The sequence below is a fragment of the Salvelinus namaycush genome, chromosome 6 (assembly GCF_016432855.1).
Source record: "Salvelinus namaycush isolate Seneca chromosome 6, SaNama_1.0, whole genome shotgun sequence".
NCBI classification, from domain to species: domain Eukaryota; kingdom Metazoa; phylum Chordata; class Actinopteri; order Salmoniformes; family Salmonidae; genus Salvelinus; species Salvelinus namaycush.
Genome location: NC_052312.1, coordinates 27,927,980 through 27,954,015, shown reverse-complemented (window position 1 = coordinate 27,954,015; position 26,036 = coordinate 27,927,980). Strand labels below are relative to the sequence as shown.

Genomic DNA, 26,036 nt, shown 5'->3' with positions numbered 1-26,036 from the left:
GTTTGGTAACAAATAGTGAGCATCGCTGATATCATGTTAGGCTAGGTATGTTTGGTTACATAGATTGTGGTGCTCTTGGATCTCCTCAGTTCTCATTGTACAGAAGTGGTCCATTCTATCCTTAACCGCGACCATTTGCTTGACAGTACGTTCATAAACATTGTAAATAACTTAAGATGCTTTACTTTACTGTCCAACCCTAGTAGGATGATCATGATAAAGAAGATGGCCCATAGTGAAATGTCAGAATAATAGTAGAGAGAATGATTTATTTCCATTTTTATTTATTTCATCACATTCCCAGTGGGTCAGAAGTTTACATACACTCAATTAGTATTTGGTAGCATTGCCTTTAAATTGTTTAACTTGGGTCAAACGTTTCAGGTAGCCTTCCACAAGCTTCCCACAATAAGTTGGGTGAATTTTGGCCCATTCCTCCTGACAGAGCTGGTGTAAGTGAGTCAGGTTTGTAGGCCTCCTTGCTCGCACACGCTTTTTCAGTTCTGCCCACAAATTTTCTATAGGACTGAGGTCAGGGCTTTGTGATGGCCACTCCAATACCTTGACTTTGTTGTCCTTAAGCCATTTTGCCACAACTTTGGAAGTATGCTTGAGGTCATTGTCCATTTGGAAAACCCATTTGCGACCAAGCTTTAACTTCCTGACTGATGTCTTGATGTTGCTTCAATATATCCACATATTTTTCCTCTTCATGATGCCATCTGTTTTGTGAAGTGCACCAGTCTCTCCTGCTGCAAAGCACCCCCACAACATGATGCTGCCACCCCCGTGCTTCACGGTTGGGATGGTGTTCTTCGGCTTGCAAGCATCCCCCTTTTTCCTCCAAACATAACGATGGTCATTATGGCCAAACAGTTCTATTTTTGTTTCATCAGACCAGAGGACAATTCTTCAAAAAGTACGATCTTTGTCCCCATGTGCAGTTGCAAACCGTAGTCTGGCTGTTTTTGGCGGTTTTGGAGCAGTGGCTTCTTCCTTGCTGAGCGGCCTTTCAGGTTATGTCGATATAGGTATTTGACAGCAGGCCTTTTTCTACTAAACACAAACTAATTCAGAGCAGAACATTAAAAGTTCCAAAGAGTACGGCATTCCCATTTTCTAAAATATAAAAAATGTAACAGTACGTACAGTGGGGAGAACAAGTATTTGATACACTGCTGATTTTGCAGGTTTTCCTACTTACAAAGCATGTAGAGGTCTGTAATTTTTATCATAGGTACACTTCAACTGTGAGAGACGGAATCTAAAAAACAAATCCAGAAAATCACATTGTATGATTTTTAAGTAATTAATTTGCATTTTATTGCATGACATAAGTATTTGATCACCTACCAACCAGTAAGAATTCCGGCTCTCACAGACCTGTTAGTTTTTCTTTAAGAAGCCCACCTGTTCTCCACTCATTACCTGTATTAACTGCACCTGTTTGAACTCGTTACCTGTATAAAAGACACCTGTCCACACACTCAATCAAACAGACTCCATCCTCTCCACAATGGCCAAGACCAGAGAGCTGTGTAAGGACATCAGGGATAAAATTGTAGACCTGCACAAGGCTGGGATGGGCTACAGGACAATAGGCAAGCAGCTTGGTGAGAAGGCAACAACTTTTGGCGCAATTATTAGAAAATGGAAGAAGTTCAATCACCCTCGGTCTGGGGCTCCATGCAAGATCTCACCTCGTGGGGCATCAATGATCATGAGGAAGGTGAGGGATCAGCCCAGAACTACACGGCAGGACCTGGTCAATGACCTGAAGAGAGCTGGGACCACAGTCTCAAAGAAAACCATTAGTAACACACTACGCCGTCATGGATTAAAATCCTGCAGCGCACGCAAGGTCCCCCTGCTCAAGCCAGCGCATGTCCAGGCCCGTCTGAAGTTTGCCAATGACCATCTGGATGATCCAGAGGAGGAATGGGAGAAGGTCATGTGGTCTGATGAGACAAAAAGAGCTTTTTGGTCTAAACTCCACTCGCCGTGTTTGGAGGAAGAAGAAGGATGAGTACAACCCCAAGAACTCCATCCCAACCGTGAAGCATGGAGGTGGAAACATCATTCTTTGGGGATGATTTTCTGCAAAGGGGACAGGACGACTGCACCGTAGAGGGGAGGATGGATGGGGCCATGTTTCATGAGATCTTGGCCAACAACCTCCTTCCCTCAGTAAGAGCATTGAAGATGGGTCGTGGCTGGGTCTTCCAGCATGACAACGACCCGAAAAACACAGCCAGGGCAACTAAGGAGTGGCTCCGTAAGAAGCATCTCAAGGTCCTGGAGTGGCCTAGCCAGTCTCCAGACCTAAACCCAATAGAAAATCTTTGGAGGGAGCTGAAAGTCCGTATTGCCCAGCGACAGCCCCGAAACCTAAAGGATCTGGAGAAGGTCTGTATGGAGGAGTGGGCCAAAATCCCTGCTGCAGTGTGTGCAAACCTGGTCAAGAACTACAGGAAACGTATGATCTCTGTAATTGCAAACAAAGGTTTCTGTACCAAATATTAAGTTCTGCTTTTCTGATGTATCAAATACTTATGTCATGCATTAAAATGCAAATGAATTACTTAAAAATCATACAATGTGATTTTCTGGATTTTTGTTTTAGATTCCGTCTCTCACAGTTGAAGTGTAACTATGATAAAAATTACAGACCTCTACATGCTTTGTAAGTAGGAAAACCTGCAAAATCGGCAGTGTATCAAATACTTGTTCTCCCCACTGTATGTACACATTCAATAATGGTTTTAGTGTATTTTAAAGATTTGCCTGTTTTTGCATGTAGATTGGCTGTCTACTTTAAGTTTTTCACTTAAATTTATTGTGATACTTCTGCCTCATGGTAACCTTTTTTTATGCATGTTCTGTCACTGAACTAGCCGGAACTTCTCACTGCTAAATGAACTCTTATTTTAGAAGCAGAGTCAATTAAAACATCTGTGACCTACTCTGGTCCCATCCTTAGAACTCACCTCCTCCGTTCTTGTAGCAGAGGTAAGGAAAGTGCCACATGTTACCCAGGCCGATGATGGATCCCATCACAGACGGGATGAACTCTAGTTTGTTGCTGCATTGGCCCCTCTCCTGCCTCTTCTCCTCTGACTGGAGCTGAGGGACAGGGCCCAGGAACTTCAACATGCTGCTGTTCTTGCCATTTGAGAGGGCTGCTTTAACTATTTCAAGCAATAAAAACAGTTTGGCTATTTTCAAGACAAGTAGCTACATGTAGTGATCCAAATACTTTATGCATATACACATGTATTTATTTTAAATGTAAAGTAACTTGTAAGTAGCCTGGGTACCCGTTCGTTTGAGTTATTATTCCACTCCATGTCATGCCACGTTTGCCAAGGAGTGGAAAGTTAGCAAAACAGGTTCTAGATTTGTAAGTACATGCCAAGTACATTGATACTGCACCATATTATCTTTTGCCTAATGACTCCTCAAAAAAAAGGTTGTGGCTCTCCCAAACTGCCATCTGAAGAACTTAATGTACTCAAAAACAGGCAGAACTTTACACAATCAATTTCAGGCCTACCTTAAATTGATTAACATTTTGCATTAATCATGTCCCATTATGTCATGTACATACTGTACTGACATTGGGTGGGAAAGGCAACAGCCCTGAGACAGCATGCTTACAGAATTGATTAGTTCTTAACAAATGGTTTACGTTGAAAATCTCAATCTGGGGAAACAGCCCAGGACGATTCCACACTAAACCTTAGATCTCACGTCATTAAAATATGCCCAGAGGTGAAGTCATCTTATAACTTATTTGATACAAAATCAAAACGCCTTAAAGACATGATGTACCATGTTCTAACCTTAGAATTCAAATATTAGTTAACTTGTTTGGGATAGGGGGCAGCATTTTTACTTTTGGATGAATAGCATGCCCAGAGTGAACTGCCTCCTACTCAGTCCCAGATGCTAATATATGCATATTATTATTAGTATTGGATAGAAAACACTCTTCTAAAGTTTCTAAAACTGTTTGAATGATGTCTGTGTGTATCACAGAACTCATATGGCAGGCAAAAACCTGAGAAAAAATCCAAACAGGAAGTGGGCTATCTGAGGTTTGTAGTTTTTGAACTCACCCCTATCGAATACACAGTGGAATATGGGTTATTTCTCACTTCCTAAGGCTTCCACTAGATGTCAACCGTCTTTAGAACATTCCTGGGAGTGCATGCTGATGAAGATCATCAAAGGTAAGTGAATATTTATATATGAATAATGTTGACTACCCAACATGGCGTATATTTCTCTGGCTGGTTTGGGATCTGAGCGCCGTTCTCAGATTATGCTTTTTCCGTAAAGTTTTTTTGAAATCTGACACAACGGTCGCATTAAGAAGTGAAGTGAAGTGTAGCTAAAGTTTCATGTATAATAGCTGTATTTTCATCAACATTTATTATGAGTATTTCTGTGAATTCATGTGGCTCTCTGCAATATCACTGCATGTTTTGGAACTACTGAATCTAACACACCAATGTAAAATAAGATTTTTACCGAACAAAACATACATGTATTGTGTAACATGAAGTCCTATGAGTGTCATCTGATGAAGATCATCAAAGGTTAGTGATTAATTATCTCTATTTGTGCTTTTTGTGACTGCTCTCTTTGGCGGGAAAAATGGCTGGGTTTATCTGTGACTTGGTGGTGACCTAACAATCGTTTGTGGAGCTTTCGATGTAAAGCATATTTGAAATCACACTGTGGCTGGATTAACGAGAATGTTATCTTTAAAATGGCGCCTAATACTTGTACGTTTGAGAAATTTGATTTATGAGTTTTCTGTTGTTTTGTATTTGGCGCCCTGCAATTTTATTGGCTGTTGGCGAGGGGTTCCGCTAGCGGAACGGGGTGAATTATGAATTATACAATTTGTTTTGGTTAATGATCCAGTGTCCAACTGCGATCACCTATGTCCTGTCTCGTGCTTGCCGTTTGCAGTTTGTCTCTCTGGTTAGCTTTTGTCTCTGTAAGAGGTGAGTGGGTCAAATGGACCTGAGGAAGCAGCGAAGGTCAGGACTAGATTTTACTTGGCATTGCTCCCATTGGTTGGTGGTTTCCCCTACATACAGTAGCTGAAGCATAGGTGTTCAGAATCACATTACATGCAATTAATGCACCTTTACAAGTACAAATAGAATACTAATGTGAATTTAAATCCTGCGATTAGATATTTGCATGATTAGACACATCACCAAGCCAAAACAATGAATGAGAGGGCAGACACAGAAAATGTAACAAGTTGTTGCATTGTTTCAAGAAAATGGATTTGATAGTGTAAAACAGTCAACTGATTGCCAATATTAGATTTTTAAACTCTTAATGAACCTTTCATTCTCCTCTGACAACTCCTACAGACTAAGACATACATAGGGGGTACAGTATGAGCTACACATTGATCTGGGATTGGGCGTGAGACGAAAACATGGGAACTCACCCCAAACTCAAATCTATCTAAAAGGTAGTTGGGAGTTTAGACATCTGATGCCAGACATTGGTATTGACATTAAATTACATATCAAATCATCTCAAACAGGAAATAGTATAAAATGGTATTGAAAATAAAACAAAAAATGCTGCTCCTTACTCATTTGACTAGGAATTGTTTATTAAAGGTGAGAAAACAAAAACAGCCACATTCAATCAATTTATTGCTTAAAACCTATTTACACATTATAAATACGTATCACTACATACAACCATTGTTCCTAGTCCTACATGGAGCTGTTATTTATTGTTTGAAGAAAGACAGAGAGGAGAGGATACTGAATGTGCGTCCCAAATTTTCACATTTATATTTTTGTCATTTATCAGATGCTCTTATCCAGATCGACATACAGGAGCAATTAGGGTTAAGTACCTTAATCAAGGGCACATCAATACATTTTTCACCTAGTCAGCCCGGGGGTTTCGAACCAGAGACTTTTTGGTTACTGGCCCAACACTTAAAAAGTTAGGCTACCTGCCGACTCAGTAGTTATCATGAATATGTGGAGGTGTAACATCGCATCCCAAATGGCACCCTATTCCCTTTATAGTGCACTACATTTGACCAGATCCCATGTGGTGCACTACATAAAATAGGGTGCCATTTGGGACACCTAATTACACCTCCACAGCTTCATAATGACTGTACTGAAGTTTGACTGTAGTAGGACTGAGGCAGATTGGCACCAAAAAAAATTCAGACGGGGGTAGAGGACATTACAGACCCAAAACTCAAGAAACAGACAAAACGGCACATTGTCATTCCAAGTCGTGCAGAAAAAAACGCTCTGTGCACACAGTGTTCTCTGGATTATAAGGCCTTCTTTAACAGTTCTGAATTAGAGAGAAACAAATCCTCATCAACAATTGGTTCCCATGAGGAGAGAGAAGAGGAGAGAGGGAGAGCGGGGAAAAAGGTCATCTGGAGTTTGTCTGTGATTCAGAAAATACATCTCTCTCCTCCTCAAAGGAGCTGATGGTCTAATTTCTTTGTAGTATTATTCTCATGGGAGTATCATCATCCAGTCTTGAAGATACCCCTTAATTTGAAGCTCCTCTACCATTAAGTCAAGAGGGAAATATGTCAGTCAGAACAAGTCAGGGTCTTCCAGACTCAAATGGTCTGATGCGAGCTTACCGGATGAATGGGTTTGTGTGTGGTGGCCGACTGTGCATGTACGTCTCTGTCCTGGGTCTGCGCTAGCTGCTCTCCCGAGTGTCCGGCTGCTGCTGTTGCTGCTGCTGGGGGAGGGAGGTAGAGGGGGGCATCATTTGGGTCTGGGAGGGGGGCATAATGATCTGGCTCAGCCCGCTGTAGACTGGCGCTTCCAGCACCACCGGCTCCTCATAAACACGCTCCAACTTCACCACTGCTGTCACCCCTCCTCCTCCTATGCCCATGCTTCTGCCCAAACTTCCAACTACGCCCCCACTCAAGATAGACGACTTGCGGGTGCAGTCGATGCAGATGTAGTCCTCGTTCTCGGCCATCTCGCAGGTCACACCCACACACACCTGGTGGAACCACTCGTCACAGCCGCCGTCGCACTGAACCCAGTCCACCTGACAGAGGGAAGAGACATATAGGCGATCACACCTTCTGCTTAAATAAGGATATAATATCATCAGCTAATGCTCAGAAAAGGTCATTGCCCTTCAGATTCACAAGAGTCATACTTGTAGATAGTTTGTGTTTTTAAAAGGAATATACCATTACGTACTTGATGTATAATAAGCATGATATTTATGTTACATTTAAGCCTAATCCAATCCAGTCCCCCTTCAAGTTCTGTTAAGCTGGAGGATATCCCCATGCCTCTGTTGTGTTCTGAGAGCACATGGCTGGGAAGGACTGGGAGGGTGGTTAGGCTACTCATTGACTTAATTTACAGTCACATCCAACAGCACATAGCTTTGTCCTGTTAATACGTTGTGTAACTAAGGTGTTCCAGTGCTGTTATCAGCTGTTGATATTCAATTGTTCCATGATGCTCACTTCCAAAGATGTTTGCTTCACAGTGTTCAATATTAACTCGGCATACTTGGCTCTGCATCATACTCAGCAAAAAAATACACAAAGTGAGACATTCAGTTTTTGTTTTGAAGAGCTAATATCATTAAACCTCCTAAAAGGAAAGTATTCAAACCTCCAGAAATTGACATTTTGCCTACGCATCTCTACTTTTACTTGGGTCAAAACCTGACTTGTGTTTTTGATATGGCCCACCCTCTCAGGCCACACACTGAACCCATCTCAGGCTCTCACTGACCTCTGTTGCACCGTTAACCAATAAACCCTCACACCTATCAATCATCTATGGAAATCATCTGTCAGAATGATTCTGAGTCGCTACATCCTCTCTCAAATGAGCCCCTCTCCCCTGATCCAAAAATTCTCCTTTTTATTCAAGGTCTGATGACAACTACAGAAGATGCACTGCCCTCTGCTGGCAAATTAATGGTCTCAATCAGTCAGTCTGGAATACCAGGGCAGAAGTCAATCCCTTCGCTGAGGTTGTACCCATAGACACAATAATAGCCCCACCTAGGTGTTCTGACCATATTCCTTACACCCCTTCAGTAATTTTGAAATGTGCATCAAGTAGTGTATACTGGAGAGAGGGTTGATTTTGGACTAAATACACACACACACACACAGACACACACACAAACTGTGTACATGCTTCTTGTGTCGCTCTCACCTTGTCCTTGCAGGGTCTCATACAGTTCTTGGATGCACAGACAGCGTTCTCATCATTGGAGTCCTCAGCTCCGGACCAGTCGTATTTCGACGGTATATCCAGGATCTTCTTCTCTTTCCTCTTCTCCAGCCCATCCCTGACAGCCTCAGACTTGACCACAGCTTTATCCTTCCTCTTCCTCTCCTTATCCTCTTTAGCCAGGCGCTTGGCCAGCTGTTTCAGTTCACGGTTCTTATCCGGGTTCAGCTTCAGCTTTTTCTTCTTGGGTTTCCCCAGCGGGTCTAAGAGGCTCCGTTTCGGATCCTTTGAGGACTTGGGGGACCGCATCATGTCTCCGACCCCCGAGACAGCTGCCATGAGAAGCTGGTGCTCCGCCCTCTCCAGCTTCCTCTTCCTCTTCTTCTCAGAGTCCTTCATCTTGATCTTCATCGGCTTCTCAAACTGAGAATCCTCATGCTGGGAAGGGAAGACAGTAAAGAGGGATGGACACAATTGCTCAATTAATAATCCCTACTGAAAGTGCTTTTAAGTCCATTAAGTAGACTTAATCAGGATGCAGGAAACCAGCCTTAGTATCACCCATGTTCAGTTCATACATGTGTTTTCAGCCAGTGACTGTATTCTTTACTGGAGCTGCCCTCTTGGCCACGTCTACCTTGACCTCAATGGGTCAACCTGGTTAAATAAAATAACATGCAATGAACAAAAATATAAAATGCTACATGCAAAAATTTCAAAGATTTTACTGAGTTAATTCATAAGGAAATCAGTCAATTGAAATAAATGAATTAGGCCTTAATCTACAGATTTCACATGACTGGGAATACAGATATGCATAGGGTTGTGATTCAGAAAACCAGTCAGTATCTGGTGTGACCACCATTTGCCTCATGCTTGCAGTGTGACATCTCCTTCACATAGTGTTGATCAGGCTGTTGATGGTGGCCTGTGGAATGTTGTCCCACTCATCTTCAATGGCTGTGCAAAGTCACTGGATATTGTCGGGAACTGGAACACGCAATCGTATACGTCAATCCAGAGCATTCCAAACATACATGCTCAATGGGAGACATGTCAGGTGAGTATGCAGGCCATGGAAGATCTGGGACGTTTTCAGCTTCTAGGATGTGGACAGATCCTTAAAACATGGGGCTGTGCATTATCATGCTGAAACATGAGGTGATGATGGTGGATGAATTGTACGACAATGGGCCTCAGGATCTCGTCAGTGTCTCTGTGCATTCAAATTGCCATTGATAAAATGCAATTGTGTTCATTGTCCGTAGGTTATGCCTGCCCATACCATAACCCCATCGCCACTATGGGGCACTCTGTTCACATCAGCTAACCGCTCACCCACACAACACCATATTGTCATCTGCCCCATCAGCGAAAAGCACACTTCTCCAGCATGCCAGTGGAATTCGAAGGTGAGCATTTGCCCACTGAAGTTGGTTATGACGCCAAACTGCAGTCAACTCAAGACCCTTGTGAGGACGACAAGCATGCAGATGAGCTTCCCTGAGACGGTTTCTGACAGTTTGTGCAGAAATTCTTTGGTTGTGCGGTTGTGGTAAAGAAATTAACATTAAATTCTCTGGCACAGATCTGGTGGACAGTCCTGCAGACATCATGCCAATTGCGCGCTCCCTCCAACTTGAGACATCTGTGGCATTGTGTTGTGACAAAACTGCACATTATACTGGCCTTTTATTGTCCCCAGCACTAGGTGCACCTGTGTAATGATCATGCTTTTTAAATCAGCTACTTGATACGCCACACTTTACATGTTGCATTTATATTTTTGTTCAGTATAAAAATAAGTGTATAAACCAATGCCTCCTACCTCCATGACCTGTAGGAACCTCTCCTCAGAGGGAGGGTGTGTGGCTTCCAGGATCCTCCAGATGTGCTGGGTCTCGTCCAGAGACACCTCCAGCAGGTCCCCCACCATCATCAGCTCCTCCAACTGGGCCTTGGCGGGAGGGGACAGCTCCAGCACAGGGGGCTCCAGGGATCGAGGCACCAGGGGCGTCTTCCTGGGCTGCTTCCTGGGGGTGCTCTGGTCTGGAGGTTAGAGGGGGAGAAGGATTCATCAATCAACCAATGAAAACACACATTTACCCTCTCAATATCTACATGTATAGTTTAATGTAAGGATAAGTAATTTGAGATTCTCATTTCTAAATAAGGTTCCAAAGACAATACACATAAGGAAAGGAAACAATACTCCAGAACATAAAATTACACATTTATAAGTTACTATTTTTAAGTATAACATGGGAGAGAGAGTTTGTGTAGCCATAGATTATAATGCCATGTCTTACTCGGAGGGCAGGACTTGGACGCAGAGGAGTAGGCGTGTTCAGCGCAGAAAGAGGGTGTGGTGGGCCACATGTGACTGACTACTTCCTCTGACTTGACAGGGATCTCCTCATCACAAAACAGGTACGGCTTCACTTCACCTGGGTCCTGACACACACACACACACACACACACACACACACACACACACACACACAGAGCGCGAGTGACAGCGAGAAAGTGGGGCAGGTGAGGACACAATGCTAGAAAAGCAGGATTTGCTAAGTGCTGTGTCTTTGCATGAGATAAATTGAATAGCAATGTTTTACTGGCTTTGTTACCACTCCCACTGAAACATTGCCTATAGAATACTAGCAGCTATACAGTAGTATTTGGTTTTATTTTAATTGATTCAACAGGTATTTTTGATATTAAAAAAAAACTTGGATGCTTGAGAAAACTCTCCATTGGCCATGTTTGAAGTATCCCTATATTTCTGTTATTACAGGCTATCGCTCTGTTATTAGTGCGCCTGCGCAGGAGTCTCGGTGGTGATGAACCTGGCCTGAGTGCAATGGTGACCATGTAGTGTGCTAATATGGTTAAGTAAACGTTGTTAAACTGGAACCTTGTCGTTGTGTCATTTCGAGTTAACAGGCCACACCACAGTACCTTCATGTCGTAGCCATATGTTTCCCTGATGTCCTCGTCAGAGTCCGTCTCCTCGTCATCGTAGTCGACAGACTGGCGTGGCGACGCTGCCCTGCTGAACCCTGCCTGCTGGAACGTCTGGATGTGACCCTATGGAGAGAACAGACGTCACAGTCATTCTGTTACTTCTCATCAGTAGTAATAATACTACCTTGGAACCAATCTCTGTTTTTCGCTCTCTAATGCACTGAACAAATAAGGAGAGGACCTGGAAAAACCTGGAACCTGGAAAAAACCACTTCAGTCTGTTCATCTCATGACTTACCTTATCCCTGAGCATCTTGTTTAGAGGAATGACTGGCCACGAGAGCCATATAGAGCGATAACAGCCAACTTTTACACTGGACGCCATGTTAGCGCCTACAAACTCTCTTTATACATGGCTCTTAGTAGCATATGGCAGCAGTAATCTCTTACCTGCAGGTCAGGGTTTGCGGCAGCCTTCTGCAGCTCGGCGTTGATGATTTTCTCGGTCTTCTCCCGGGCAGCCTGTTCTACCATCCTCTGACTGAGCACCGACAGCTTGGCCAGGGCCGAGGACAGCTCGTTTGTAGCCAGGGCCTGCCTGGCGCGGTCCTGCAAGTAGAGAGGAGTTAGATTAATCGATTCCATTAATGAATAGAGAGGAGTTTAAATAAACAAGATTTTTGTTTGACTCAGAATATGTGGCTTTTCACCCTTGCACATACACTTCTTACTATGTTTTGCAAAATTTGATTTATCGAACCTAGCAACCATCAAATAATTGATTCTGAAAACTTGTGTTGAACACATCTCTTCCTGCAGTGGTGCAGAGTACTTACGTAAAAATACTTTAAAGTACACTTTAGTTGTTTGGGGTATCTGTACTTTACAAATTATATTTTGGAAAACTTTTACTTCACTACATTACTAAAGCAAATAATGCACTTTTTACTCCATATATTTTCCTGACACCCAAAAGTACTTGTTTCATGTTGAATGATTAGTAGGACAGGAAAATTGTCCAATTCACACACTTATCAAGAGAACATCCCTTGTCATCCCTACTGCCTCTGATCTGGCAGTCTCACTAAAAACAAATGCTTTGTTTGTAAATGAGTTGGAGTTTGCCCCTGGCTATCGGTAAATAACACCAAAAAAAAAAGAAAAGAAAATGGTGCCGTCTGGTTTGCTTAATATAAGGAAAGTGAAATAATTTATACTTTTGATACTTAAGTACACTACCGGTCAAAAGTTTTAGAACACCTACTCATTCAAGTTTTTATTTTATTTATTTTTGATATTTTCTACATTGTACAATAATAGTGAAGACATCAAAACTATGAAATCATGTAGTACATAAAAAAAAGTATTAAACAAATCAAAATATATTTTATATTTGAGATTCTTCAAATAGCCACACTTTGCCTTGATGACAGCTTTGCACACTCTTGGCATTCTCTCAACCAGCTTCAACTGGAATTATTTTCCAACAGTCTTGAAGGAGTTCCCACATATGCTGAGCACTTGTTGGTTGCTTTTCCTTCACTCTGCGGTCCAACTCATCCCAAACCATCTCAATTGGGTTGATGTCAGGTGATTGTGGAGGACAGGTCATCTGATGTAGCACTCCATCACGCTCCTTCTTGGTCAAATAGCCTTTAAACAGCCTGGAAGTGTGTTGGGTCATTGAAAAATAAATGACAGTCCCACTAAGCGCAAACCAGATGGGATGGCGTATCGCTGCAGAACGCTGTGGTAGCCATGCTGGTTAAGTGTGCCTTGAATTCTAAATAAATCACTGACAGTGTTACCAGCAAAGCACCCCCACACCATAACACCTCCTAAATGCTTCACGTGGGAAATACACATTCAGAGATCATCCTTTCACCCACATCGCGTCTCACAAAGACACGGCGGTTGGATTCAAAAATCTCCAATTTGGACTCCAGACCAAAGGACATATTTCCACTGGTCGAATGTCCATTGCTTGTGTTTCTTGCCGCAAGCAAGTCTCTTCTTATTGGTGTCCTTTAGTAGTGCTTTTATTGCAGCAATTCAACCACGAAGGCCTGATTCACAGTCTCCTCTGAACAGTAGATGTGTCTGTTACTTGAATTCTGAAGCATTTATTTGGGCTGCAATTTCTGAGGCTGGTAACTCTAATGAACTTGTCCTCTGCAGCAAAGGTCTTTCATTCCTGTGGCGGTCCTCATGAGAGCCAGTTTCATCATAGTGCTTGATGGTTTTTGCAACTGCACTTGAAGAAACTTTCAAAGTTCTTGAAATTTTCCACATGGACTGACATTCTTGTCTTCAAGTAATGGACTGTCATTTCTCTTTGCTTATTTGAGCTGTTCTTGCCATACGGATTTTGTCTTTAACCAAATAGAGCCATTTTCTATATACCCCCCTACCTTGTCACAACACAACTGACTGGCTCAAACGCATTAAGGAAAGAAATTCCACAAATTAACTTTTAAGAAGGCACACCTGTTAATTGAAATGCATTCCAGGTGACTACCTCATGAAGCTGGTTGAGAGAATGCCAAGAGTGTGCAAAGCTGTCATCAAGGCAAAGGGAGGCTACTTTGAAGAATCTCAAATATATTTTGATTTGTTTAACACTTCTTTGGTTACTACATGATTCCATATGTGTTATTTCAGTTTTGATGTCTTCACTATTATTCTACAATGCAGAAAATAGTAAAAATAAAGAAAAATCCTTGAATGAGCAGGTGTTCTAAAACTTTTGACCAGTAGTGTATATTTTAGCAATTAAAATATACTTTTGATACTTAAGTATATGTCAAATCAAATACTTTGACTTTTACTCAAGTAGTATTTTACTGGGTGACTCACTTTTACTTGAGTCATTTTCCATTAAGGCATCTTTAATTTTACTCAAGTATAACAACTGAGTACTTTTCCCACAACTGCCTACCTGCCAGCCCATGGCCCTCTCCGTCAGGCACTGTAGGGCCTCCCCCTCAGGCAGACGCACCGGCAGCTTCTGGAGGGACACCAGGAGAGACAGGATGGTCTCCAGACGCGGGCGACGTGACCTCTGGCATAACGGGCACAGGAATTTGGCCTCCTTGCTGTTGCTTTGGCACCCGGCCGAGCCCATGAGCTTCTTCTGCGAGCCCGCTTTCGGTAACGGCACGCAGGCTCCATGGAACCAGTCCTTGCACAGTTCACACTGCAGCATAAACCCGCTGGCAGTCTTACGACACAGACAGAACTTGACCTCCTCAATGCGGTCAGACATGGCCATCTTAGCCAGGTTGGCAGCTCGGAGGGAGTGGATGGCCTCAACTTCTTTCTGCTCCTTGGATTTGAATGCCGCTACGACGATGGCCGGGTCACAGGCATCTTCATAACTCTCGTCAAGGTCGCTGAGACCCTCCAGGTCTAGACCTCTCTCCTTCTCAAGGAGCTCCTTGACTCGTTTGCGTTTGCTCTTGCTGTTGCCGTAGATACCAATATCCACACGCGGACTAAGGACCTAAGAGACAACACACAGAGAATAGAGATTAGCACACATGCTATATAACTACTAGTCCTATGATAATATTGGTCCTATTCTACCTACAGTATACAGATGGAATTCACAACAATCTGCGTATGGTGGTCCACCAACTTCTGCACCATTCTACATAGCTTACGCAAATATATCATATTGCACTCTGGGGTCAGCATAGTCTGAAAAGGGCTGCTTGGTTAGAAAAATCTTTCAAACCACCATCACAGCGACATACTCATCCATGATTTCCCAATGCCTAGGTACAGCCCAACCCAGGGTATTATGTCTTACCTGTAACAGGGTGTAGGTGGAGTTCTTCTTGAGGAAGGTGCGTGCGGTCCTCTCCCTCCAGGCGCGGGCTGAGGCCACCTGGGATTCGACCTGGGGCAGGGGGTCCAGCCGGACGGGGATGGAGCGACCCCTCGCCAGCAGGCTCTCCAGCTGCTCCAGGTATGCATAGTTACTGCCACACTGAAGGGAGTGAGACATACGGGGGAAACATACAGGGAAATTAATATCATTATTATAATTCTTTTTAAATTAAGTAATGCGTCGCACAGTATGACCCTTTCCATTCACATGTATCATTCATATTCTGACAACAAGATAAATGACAAACTTATCTAGTAAAAATAACCATGTTCCCAACCAACTATTTATATGCAAGTCAATTTCCGGTCGGATAAAAAATAAAAAAAACTCACGACAGGCCTGATGGAAACAGTATAATTGGCTGTAAACTTTCCAAATGTCGACAGAACAAAAATACACTAGACGGGATAATTGTTTTGTTGGTAAAATAGATAAATGGGACAAATGCAGCCGAAACGCTGTCACAGTAAATAATACGGTTGTGTGGTCCACCCACTATGACTTGGAAAAGCATGCAGACTGCACAGTTTATTATTCTACAGATTAAATAAATTACGAACTTCAGAGGGTGGTGAAAGTGCACAGTGATGAGCTTGATGCTTCTTTCCAATAAATATTGAGAGTCTTAATTTTATGCTGGTGGCATGATCTGTACTTGGCTGTCAATAAATAAAAATGATCTCGCTCTTATCCATAAACTCATCATAAAGCCTACCCTCTGCTCTGTATCTGCGAGCTGTTGACAAGACAGCACGTGCCAAAAAACAGATAAACACATTTGCTGTTTCTCTCAGACTTTGTGGCAAAACCATGGACAGAGTTAAAAATTGGGATGGAAACACATCGCACGTCTGTTTTTTATTAGGTACAGTTGAAGTCGGAAGTTTACATACGGTTAGGTTGGATTCATTAAAACTCGTTTTTCAACCACTCCACTAATTTCTTGTTAACAAACTATAGTTTTGGCAAGTCGGTTAGGACATCTATCTATTTTTCCAACAATTGTTTACAGACAGATTATTTCACTGTATCACAATTCCAGTGGGTCAGAAGTTAACATACACTAAGATGACTGTGCCTTTAAACAGCTTAAAAAATTCCCGAAAATTATGTCATGGATTTTGATAGGCTAATTGACATAATTTGAGTCAACTGGAGGTGTGCCTGTGGATGTATTTCAAGGCCTGCCTTCAAACTCAGTGCCTCTTTGCTTGACATCATGGGAAAATCAAAAGAAATCAGCCAAGACCTAAGAAAAAACATTGTAGACCTCCACAAGTCTGGTTCATCCTTGGGAGCAAATTCCAAACACCTGAAGGTACTACGTTCATCTTTACAAACAATAGTACGGAAGTGTAAACCCCATGGGACCACGCAGCCGTCATACCGCTCAGGAAGGAGACACGTTCTGTCTCCTAGAGATGAATGTACCTTGGTGCGAAAAGTGCAAATCAATCCCAGAACAATAGCAAAGGACCTTGTGAAGATGCTGGAGGAAACAGGTACAAACGTATTATTATCCACAGTAAAATGAGTCCTATATCGACATAACCTGAAAGGCCGCTCAGCAAGGAAGAAGCCACTGCTCCAAAAACACCATAAAAAAAGCCAGACTACGGTTTGCAACTGCACATGGGGACAAAGATTGTACTTTTTGGAGAAATGTCCTCTGGTCTGATGTAACAAAAATAGAACTGTTTGGCCATAATGACCATCGTTATGTTTGGAGGAAAAAGGGGGACGTTTGCAAGCCGAAGAACACCATCCCAACCGTGAGGCACGGGGGTGGCAGCATCATGTTGTTGGGGTGCTTTGCTGCAGGAGGGACTGGTGCACTTCAAATGGACAAGCATACTTCCAAATTTGTGGCAAAATGGCTTAAGGACAACAAAGTCAAGGTATTGGAGTGGCCATCACAAAGCCCTGACCTCAATCCTATTGAACATTTGTGGGCAGAACTGAAAAAGCGTGTGGGAGCAAAGAGGCCTACAAGCCTGACTCACTTACACCAGCTCTGTCAGGAGGAATGGGACAAAATTCACCCAACGTTTGATACAATTTAAAGGAAATGCTACCAAATATTAATTGAGTGTATGTAAACTTCTGACCCACTGGGAATATGATGAAAGAAATAAAAGCTGAAATAAAAATCACTCTACACTATTATTCAGACATTTCACATTCTTAAAATAAAGTGGTGATCCTAACTGACCTAAGACAGGGAATTTTTACTAGGATTAAATGTTAGGAATTGTGAAAAACGGAGTTTAAATGTTTTTGGCTAAGGTGTATGTAAACTTCCGACTTCAACTGTAAATGAAAAGTTTTTTATTTGCACTACGTCATTAAGCACAGCTTTTGACTCCCAAGAAGCCAGTTTGCTGGAAACAGACCTTTGCTGGTAAAATGTGCATATTTTTTGGTGTTACAATATTAGAATATTAGTCATCATCCCCCAATTCCGTGATATCCAATTGGTAGTTACAGTCTTTTCTCATCGCTGCAACTCCCGTACGGACTTCGTACAGCTGGCGACCAAAGCCAGTCATTAGAGCGTGATGGGACAAGGAAATCCCGGCCTGCCAAACCCTCCCCTAAACCCGACGACACTGGGCCAATTGTGTGCCGCCTCATGGTTCTCCCGGTCACGGCCAGCTGTGACGCAGCCTAGGATCGAACCCGGGGCTGTAGTTAGACTGCAATGCCACTGGGGATGCCCCCGCTTGAAAATCTTTCGACAAATTGATGGAAACATAGCTAATTTAAGCTTCTAACAAATGATCAGGCCATTCCGTTGCGCATAAACAAAGCCGAGGGCATCAAAGACAAATATTGAGAGATGCCCATCTATCCTGTGGCTACATCTATATACATCACAAATTGAATCTATACTTAGTAATTACCGTGCGACGCGACACTACCTGAACGGCATCCACCTTGGCACTCCACTCCTTGGCCTTGTGCAGAGCCTCTCGGAGGGCCAGGACGTTGGGCAGGTAGGCCGGTATGTTCCTGGCCTCTATCATGATGCTCTCCAGGGTTAGCATGCTGTGACGAGGCCTGGGGAAGGGAAAGAGACAAGAAATAATGTATTTAGAGAAATTCATCATCTCACAGTTACAGGCATCCTTTGATGCAATATGCTAAACAGGAATTGGGTCACGTTCAGAAGGGATAAATCCTTTTGAAACGAGTGGTACTACCTGAACTTGTCCAGTAAGAAGACCGATTTGCCATACATTTTTGCGAAGGTGTACCCTATTGAACACGACCCAAGCATATGACACCAAAGCTATAGGTATATGCTTGGGTTGAGAGAGGGCAGCTTCACTTCAAGTCCTTAGGAAACTGCGCAGTATTTTGTTTTTATATGTATTAATTTCTTACATTGTTAGCCCAGAAATTGTTATGTTTTATTACATACAGCCGGGAAGAACTATTGGATAACAGAGAGACGTCAACTTACCAGCACTACGACCAGGATTACGACTTTCCCAAATCAGTGCTTTTGTCTGCACCTCCCAGGGCATTTGAACTGATTCCAGAGGCCGACCCAAAACAACGCAGACGGAAGAGTGGGTGCCGGAGCGGTCTTCTAGTGAGGCTTCGGTTGCTCGCACACCACCCACCGCTTCTGAGTATATTACTCGCTAATGTCCCATCCCTAGTTAACAAAGTCGACGAAATTAGGGCAAGAGTTACTTTCCAAAGAGATATCCGGGATTGTAACACTCTGTTTCACGGAGACATGGCCAGCTGGAGACAGCTGGAGACGTACCGCATTTAATCATGGCAAGGCGACTGGAAAAATGGCTGAATACAAAACAGTGTAGTTATTCCCTGCGTAAGGCAATAAAACAAGCAAAGAGTCAGTAGAGACAAAGTGGAGTCGCAATTCAATGCCTCAAACACGAGATGTATGTGGCAGGGTTCACCATCACGCATAGCAAAAAAAAAAAAAGCCCCGTCGAGAACATCGACGTCTTGCTTCCAGACAAATTAAACAACTTCGTTGCACGCTATGAAGACAATACAGTGCCACCGACACGGCCCGCTACCAACGACTGTGGGCACTCCCGACGTGAGTAAAACATTTAAACGTTAACCCTTGCAAGGCTGCCGGCCCAGACGACATCCCTAGCCGCATCCTCAGAGCATGCGCAAACCAGTCTGCTGTCCCCACATGCGAACCAGTCTGCTGTCCCCACAAGTGAACTAAATGACTATCGCCCCGTAGCACTCACTTCTGTCATCATGAAGTGCTTTGAGAGACTAGTCAAGGATCAAATCCCCTCCACCCTACCTGTCACCCTACTACAATTTGCTTACCGCCCCAATAGGTCGCCAGACGATGCAATCGCCATCACACTGAACACTGCCCTATCCCACCTGGACAAGAGGAATACCTATGTAAGAATGCTGTTCATTGACTATAGCTCAGCACTTAACACCATAGTACCCTCCAAACTCATCATTAAGCTCGAGAGCCTGGGTCTCGACCCCGCCCTGTGCAACTGGGTCCTGGACTTCCTGGTAGTCCGCCCCCAGGTGGTGAAGGTAGGAAACAACATCTCCACTCTGCTGATCCTAAACACTGGGGCACCACAAGGGTGTGTTCTCAGCCCTCTCCTGTACTCCCTGTTCACCCACGACTGCGTGGCGAAGCACGCCTCCAACTGAATCATCAAGTTTGCAGACGACTCTACAGTGGTAGACTTGAATACCAACAGCGACGAGACAGCCTACAGGGAGGTGATGAGGGAACTTGGAGTGCGGTGTGAGGAAAATAACCTCTCACTCAATGTCAGCAAAACAAGAGATGATCGTGGACTTCAGGAAACAGCAGAGGGAGCATCCCCCCTATCCACATCGACGGGACAGTAGTAGAGAAGGAGGACAGTTTTAAGTTCCTCAGGGTACACATCACAGATAAACTGAAATGGTCCACGCACACAGTCAGTGTGGTGAAGAAGGTGCAACAGCGCCTCTTCAACCTCAAGAGGCTGAAAAAAAATTGGCTTGTCACCCAAAACCCTGACAAACTTTTACAGATGCACAATCGAGAGCGTCCTGTCGGGCTGTATCACAGCCTGGTACGGCAACTGCATCGCCCACAACTGCATCACCCACAAACTACCTGCCCTCCCGGACACCTACAACACATGATGTCACCGGAAGGTAAAAAGATTATCAAGGACAATAACCACCCGAGCCACTACCTGTTCACCCCGCTTCCATCCAGAAGGCAAGGTCAGTACCGGTGCATCAAAGCTGGGACAGAGCAATAGAAGCTGTTTTTCAATCAAGGCCATCAGATTGTTAAACAGCCAGACATAGCACAGAGGCGGCCGCCAACCTACAGACTTAATATCATTGGCCACTTTAATAAATGGAGCAATAGTCACTTTAATAATGCCATTTTAAGAATGTACATATTACATATCTCACATTACTCATCTCATATGTACACTACTGTTCAAAAGTTTGGGGTCACAACAAATGTCTGTGTTTTTGAAAGAAAAGCACATTTTTTGTCCATTAAAATATCAAATTGATCAGAAACACAGTGTAGACATTGTTAATGTTGTAAATGACTATTGTAGCTGGAAACAGACTTTTTATGGAATATCTACATAGGCGTAAAGAGGCCCATTATCAGCAACCATCACTCGTGTTCCAATGGCACGTTGTGTTAGCTAATTCAAGTTTATCATTTTAAAAGACTAATTGATCATTAGAAAACCCTTTTGCAATTATGTTAGCACAGCTGAAAACTGTTGTCCTGATTAAAGAAGAAATAAAACTGGCCTTCTTTAGACAAGTTGAGTATCTGGAGCATCAGCGTTTGGGGCTTCGATTACAGGCTCAAAATGCACAGAAACAAAGAACATACTTCTGAAACGCATCAGTCTATTCTTGTTCTGAGAAACGAAGGCTTTTCCATGCGAGAAATCGCCAAGAAACTGAAGATCTAGTACAACGCTGTGTACTACTCCCTTCACAGAACAGTGCAAACTGTCTCTAAACAGAATAGAAAGAGTGTGAGGCCCGGTGCACAACTGAGCAAGAGGACAAGTACTTTAGAGTGTCTTGTTTGAGAAACAGACGGCTCACAAGTCCTCGACTGGCAGCTTCATTAAATAGTACCCACAAAACACTAGTCTCAACGTCAACAGTGAAGAGGCGACTCTGGGATGCTGGCCTTCTAAGCAGAGTTGCAAAGAAAAAGCCATATCTCAGACTGGCCAATAAAAAGAAAAGATTAAGATGGGCAAAATAACACAGACACTGAACAGAGGAAGATAGGAAAAAAGTGGCATGCTCTGACGAATCTAAGTTGAGGTGTTTGGATCACAAAGTAGAACATGAAAAGATGCTAGAGGAGTGCTTGACGCCATCTGTCAAGCATGGTGGAGGCAATGTGATGTCTGGGGGTGCTTTGGTGGTGGTAAAGTGGGAGATTTGTACAGGGTAAAAGGGATCTTGAAGGAGGAAGGCCATCACTCCATTTTGCAACGACATGCCATACCCTGTGGACAGTGCTTAATTGGAGCCTATTTCCTCTACAACAGGACAACAACTCCAAACTACAAAATAACTATTTAGGGAAGAAGCAGTCGCAGTCAGCTGGTATTATTGTTAAGTTCATGTTTTAAGTATCCCTATATTTCTGTTATTACGGGGCTATCACTCAGTCAAGAGTGCGCATGCGCAGGAAGTCTAGTCGTTGATGGACCTAGCCTTGAGTGAAATGGCTACCTTGTAGTGTGTTCATATAGTATAATAAACTTTGTTAAAATGGAACCTTGTCGTTGTGTCATTTCGAGTTAACATTCTGTCTATTATGGAGTGGTCAGAACAGTCACCGGATCTCAACCCTATTGAGCTGTTGTGGGAGCAGCTTGACCGTATGGTACTTAAGCAGTGCCCATCAAGCTAATCCAACTTGTGGGAGGTGCTTCAGGAAGCATGGGGTGAAATCTCTTCAGATTACCACAACAAATTGACAAGTAGAATGCCAAAGGTCTGCAAGGCTGTAATTGCTGCAAACGGAGGATTCTTTGACGAAAGCAAAGTTTGAAGGCCACTATTATTTCAATTCAAAATCATTATTTATAACCTTGTCAACGTCTTGACTATATTTCCTATTCATTTTGCAACTCATTTCATGTATGTTTTCATGGAAAACAAGGACATTTCTAAGTGAACCCAAACTTTTGAACGGTAGTGTATATACTGTATCCTTCACTATCTATTCTTTATTTTCTATTATATCTTAGCCGCTCTGTCACTGCTTATCCATATATTATATACTTATAAATATTCTCAACCCATTCCTTTAATAGATTGTGTGCATTAGGTTTTGTTGTGGAATTGTTAGATATTACCTGTTAGATACTGCTGCACTGTCAGATCTAGAAGCATAAGCATTTCCCTACAATCGCAATAACATCTGCTAACTATGTGTATGTGACCAATAAAATTTGATTTAAGGTGACTTAAGAAAAGCATTGTCATATTCTCATTTACCTGGTCTGTAGGCAGATGAGAGAACTGTTCCATAGGTGTGTAATGTGTATCTTCATCATTACCTGGCCTGTAGGCATGCACGGGCCTTGTCCTCCCATCTCTCTGACACAGTGAGTATCTCCTGCAACTCAGCCATGGCCTTCTCCACAGCATGGTGTGGTGCCAGCCCCACCCCAGAGTCTATCAGCCGCTTCATCAGCTCCAGGGTCACCCGGTGGGGCTCTGCCAGCGTCACACGCACCTAATGATAACAAAATGTTTCAATAAAATATTTTTCCTCTCCCATAAAACATTCATTTTAGACTGCTGAAGACAGCACAAACAAACTGAGGTAAAACACTACGCTAATGTACAATAATATCATCAGTCATCACCTCATCCAGCCAGCGGGCCTGCTGCAGCTCCTGTTTGAGCCTGGGAAGCTCAGGTAGTTCCACATCCAGACCTCCACCCAGGTCTAGCAGGGCCTGCAGCTTGGAGGAGTCAGGCAGCTCGTCAGCCAGGGCTACCTGGGCTCTCTCATGGAAGTCCTCCACGTTCTCTAGTAACTCCTGTGGAGGGAGGGAAAGAGGGATGAGGGATATGGTGTTAAATACTAACAATCAAGAACTACTAATCAACTAATACTGGTTTGGGGACAGGTCAACTTCAGTATTATAATACAAATAGAGTAGGATGTCAGAGGAGGAGAATTACTGTACATCTCTTAAGAAGGGCCTGTGACTGTATTAGATTTGGGACTTACTTTGACCTGTCGAGCCTGTCCGATGACACAGGGCAGTTTGAACAACTGCTCTACAAAGACTTTCAGCTCCTCCACTGTCAGCTTGTTACGAGTCCTGTTGCTCTCTGGATGCTGCCTGGTACTGGAATACAGAGACATATACTTTGAGTTGATTTATTACTCCCAGGTAGAGGTATACATGTTAAATGGTGCTTTAGGTTATGTCCCAATTTGCTACCCTTCTCCTAAAGTGTGCACTAGCACACTCTCCCTCACAGATTATATGGTGTAAAAACAATAAAGGAGAATGCTGGCACCAATCCAATGCTTTTAATTCCATGGTGTGGAGTGTGCAAGTGCACAACTCGGGAGAAGGGTAGAGAACAGGGATATAAACTTTAGTGTGACATAACAGCAGTGTGTGTATCTGTACTCTACTGACCTGTGTCTCTGCTTGCGGCTGAGCAGTACCTGGGCCACAGAAGAGCAGGTTTCGGCCTCCTTCACCATCTCTCTGAGCCGACGGAACAGACTGTTCTCTGGATACTTCCTGTCCTCTGCATCCTCCAGAAGAACCTTCAACTCTATCAGGCCTGACAAAGGGAGATTGACAGAGACAGGAAAGAAAGACATGAGGCATGGGGTATCGTAGTACAATTGTTATAATATTGTGCAGAGTATTTCCACCTTTACAGTACAGATAGTCCTCCTACCTTTCTTATTCTTGTGGTCAGCAGCCAAGGCCTCAGTGACCCGCTTGACCCAGGTGTCATAGGACAGGGCTCTGGACTTCACCCCATACAGCATGGAGGGAAACTCCTCCAGATCATACCGGTAGCTGGAATACAAAGAGACAGAGGAGCGTCAGAATCTATTTAATATTGATTGCTATACGTGGTTAAATTTACCCATATTAACCCTATTCATTCATTAAAAAGCAACGTTCAATGGAGATTATAATTATTTTGGGTCAGTGAAACTACATCCAAGTCGTCACTGATGCATTGACAGGTAAAACAACTATCATTAAATCAGTGGGCTCTTATGGGGGCTTCTGAGCAGTACAGAGTTCATAACTCCTCTACTTCATTCATCCATCCATCCATTTATCCATTCCTTCTCAGCAGAGACACTTGTAACCCCCCAAATTAATTTATTCACTCACCCACCCCTCTCTCCTCAGTAGAGCTGCCCTCCCACCCCAACAACCACCCCTCTCCTTAGTAGAGCTGGGACGATAAGAACATTTGTATCGACACTGACCATAATGGTGATGGCGCCGGAGAGGGCTGCCATCATATCGGCTCTAAACCAACCATGATATTTTTTTATTTTTTTTGCGTTGTTCGTAACTTGTTTTGTACATAATGTTGCTGTTACCATCTCTTATGTACAAAAAGAGCTTCTGAACATCAGAACTGGAATTACTCAACTTAAATTGAACGAGGAGTTCTTCTTCAATGAGTCGGACGCGAGGGATATACTACAGACACCCGACCAGGCCCAGATCCCTGTGATTCACTGGAAAAGGAAACTGAGCTTTCGCGGAAAGAGATCAGGTTCCCTTGTGAGGATCAGGCGACGAGTGGCTAATCTGCCCTTTCCTTCCGTTCTGCTAGCTAACGTTCAATCGCTGGAAAATAAATGGAACGGACTGAAAGCATGTATATCATACCACCGGGACATAAAAACTGTAATATGTTAGGTTTCACCGAATCGTGGCTGAACGACGACAATAAGAACATACAGCTGGCGGGATATACACTCCATCAGCAGGACAGAACAGCAGCCTCTGGTAAGACACGGGGCGGGGGCCTAAGCATATTTGTAAACAATAGCTGGTGCACGATATTTAAGAAAGTCTCAAGGTTTTACTCACCTGAGGTAGAGTATCTCATGATAAGCTGTAGACCACACTATCTGTATTTTTCGTAGCTGTCTACATACCACAGACCGATGTTGGCACTAAAACCTCACTCAATGAGCTATATACCGCCATAAGCAAACAGGAAAACGCGAGGCGGTGCTCCTAGTGGTCGGGGATTTAAATGCAGGGAAACTTAAATCAGTTTCACTTCATTTCTATCAGCATGTTAAATGTGCAATGTTCCCACTTGGACAAAAGGAACGCCTATGCGAGAATGCTATTCGTTGACTACAGCTCAGCGTTCAACACCATAGTGCCCCTCCCTCAACGTGATCAAGACAAAGGAGATGATTTGGACTACAGGAAAAGGAGGACCGAGCACACCTCCATTCTCATCAACGGGGCTGAAGTGGAGCAGGTTGAAAGCTTCAAGTTCTTTGGCGTCCACATCACCAACAAACTAACATGGTCCAAGCACACCATGACAGTCGTGAAGATGGCACGACAAAACCTATTCCCCCTCAGGAGACTGAAAAGATTTGGCATGGGTCCTCAGATTCTCAAAAGGTTTTACAGCTACACCATCGAGAGCATCCTGACGGGTTGTATCACTACCTGGTATGGCAACTGCTCGGCCTCCGACCGTAAGGCAATTGTAAATGAGAACTTGTTCTCAATTTGCCTAACTGGTTAAATAAAGGTGAAACAAATAAAAAGGCACTACAGAGGGTAGCGCATACGGCCCAGGACATCACCGGGGCCAAGCTTCCTGCCATCCAGGACCTCTGTACCAGGCGGTGTCAGAGGAAGGCT

General features: G+C 43.5%; 1 protein-coding gene across 1 annotated transcript in view; it reads right to left on the bottom strand.

The window, feature by feature from the left end:
- Positions 1 to 5,272: 5,272 nt before the first annotated feature.
- LOC120049835 (lysine-specific demethylase 5A-like) overlaps positions 5,273 to 26,036 on the bottom strand; it is a 60,812-nt gene continuing 40,048 nt past the window's right edge. Inside the window, exons 16-29 of the mRNA XM_038996289.1 lie at positions 24,070 to 24,194; positions 23,799 to 23,949; positions 23,378 to 23,498; positions 23,007 to 23,183; positions 22,695 to 22,873; positions 18,006 to 18,162; positions 15,022 to 15,201; positions 14,149 to 14,712; positions 11,661 to 11,819; positions 11,205 to 11,333; positions 10,556 to 10,700; positions 10,075 to 10,295; positions 8,229 to 8,684; positions 5,273 to 7,089 (exon numbers count right to left, since the gene is read on the bottom strand). Coding sequence (XP_038852217.1) covers positions 6,727 to 7,089; positions 8,229 to 8,684; positions 10,075 to 10,295; positions 10,556 to 10,700; positions 11,205 to 11,333; positions 11,661 to 11,819; positions 14,149 to 14,712; positions 15,022 to 15,201; positions 18,006 to 18,162; positions 22,695 to 22,873; positions 23,007 to 23,183; positions 23,378 to 23,498; positions 23,799 to 23,949; positions 24,070 to 24,194 — 3,127 coding nt within the window. The 3' untranslated portion in view covers positions 5,273 to 6,726. The remainder of the gene's footprint in view (positions 7,090 to 8,228; positions 8,685 to 10,074; positions 10,296 to 10,555; positions 10,701 to 11,204; positions 11,334 to 11,660; positions 11,820 to 14,148; positions 14,713 to 15,021; positions 15,202 to 18,005; positions 18,163 to 22,694; positions 22,874 to 23,006; positions 23,184 to 23,377; positions 23,499 to 23,798; positions 23,950 to 24,069; positions 24,195 to 26,036) is intronic.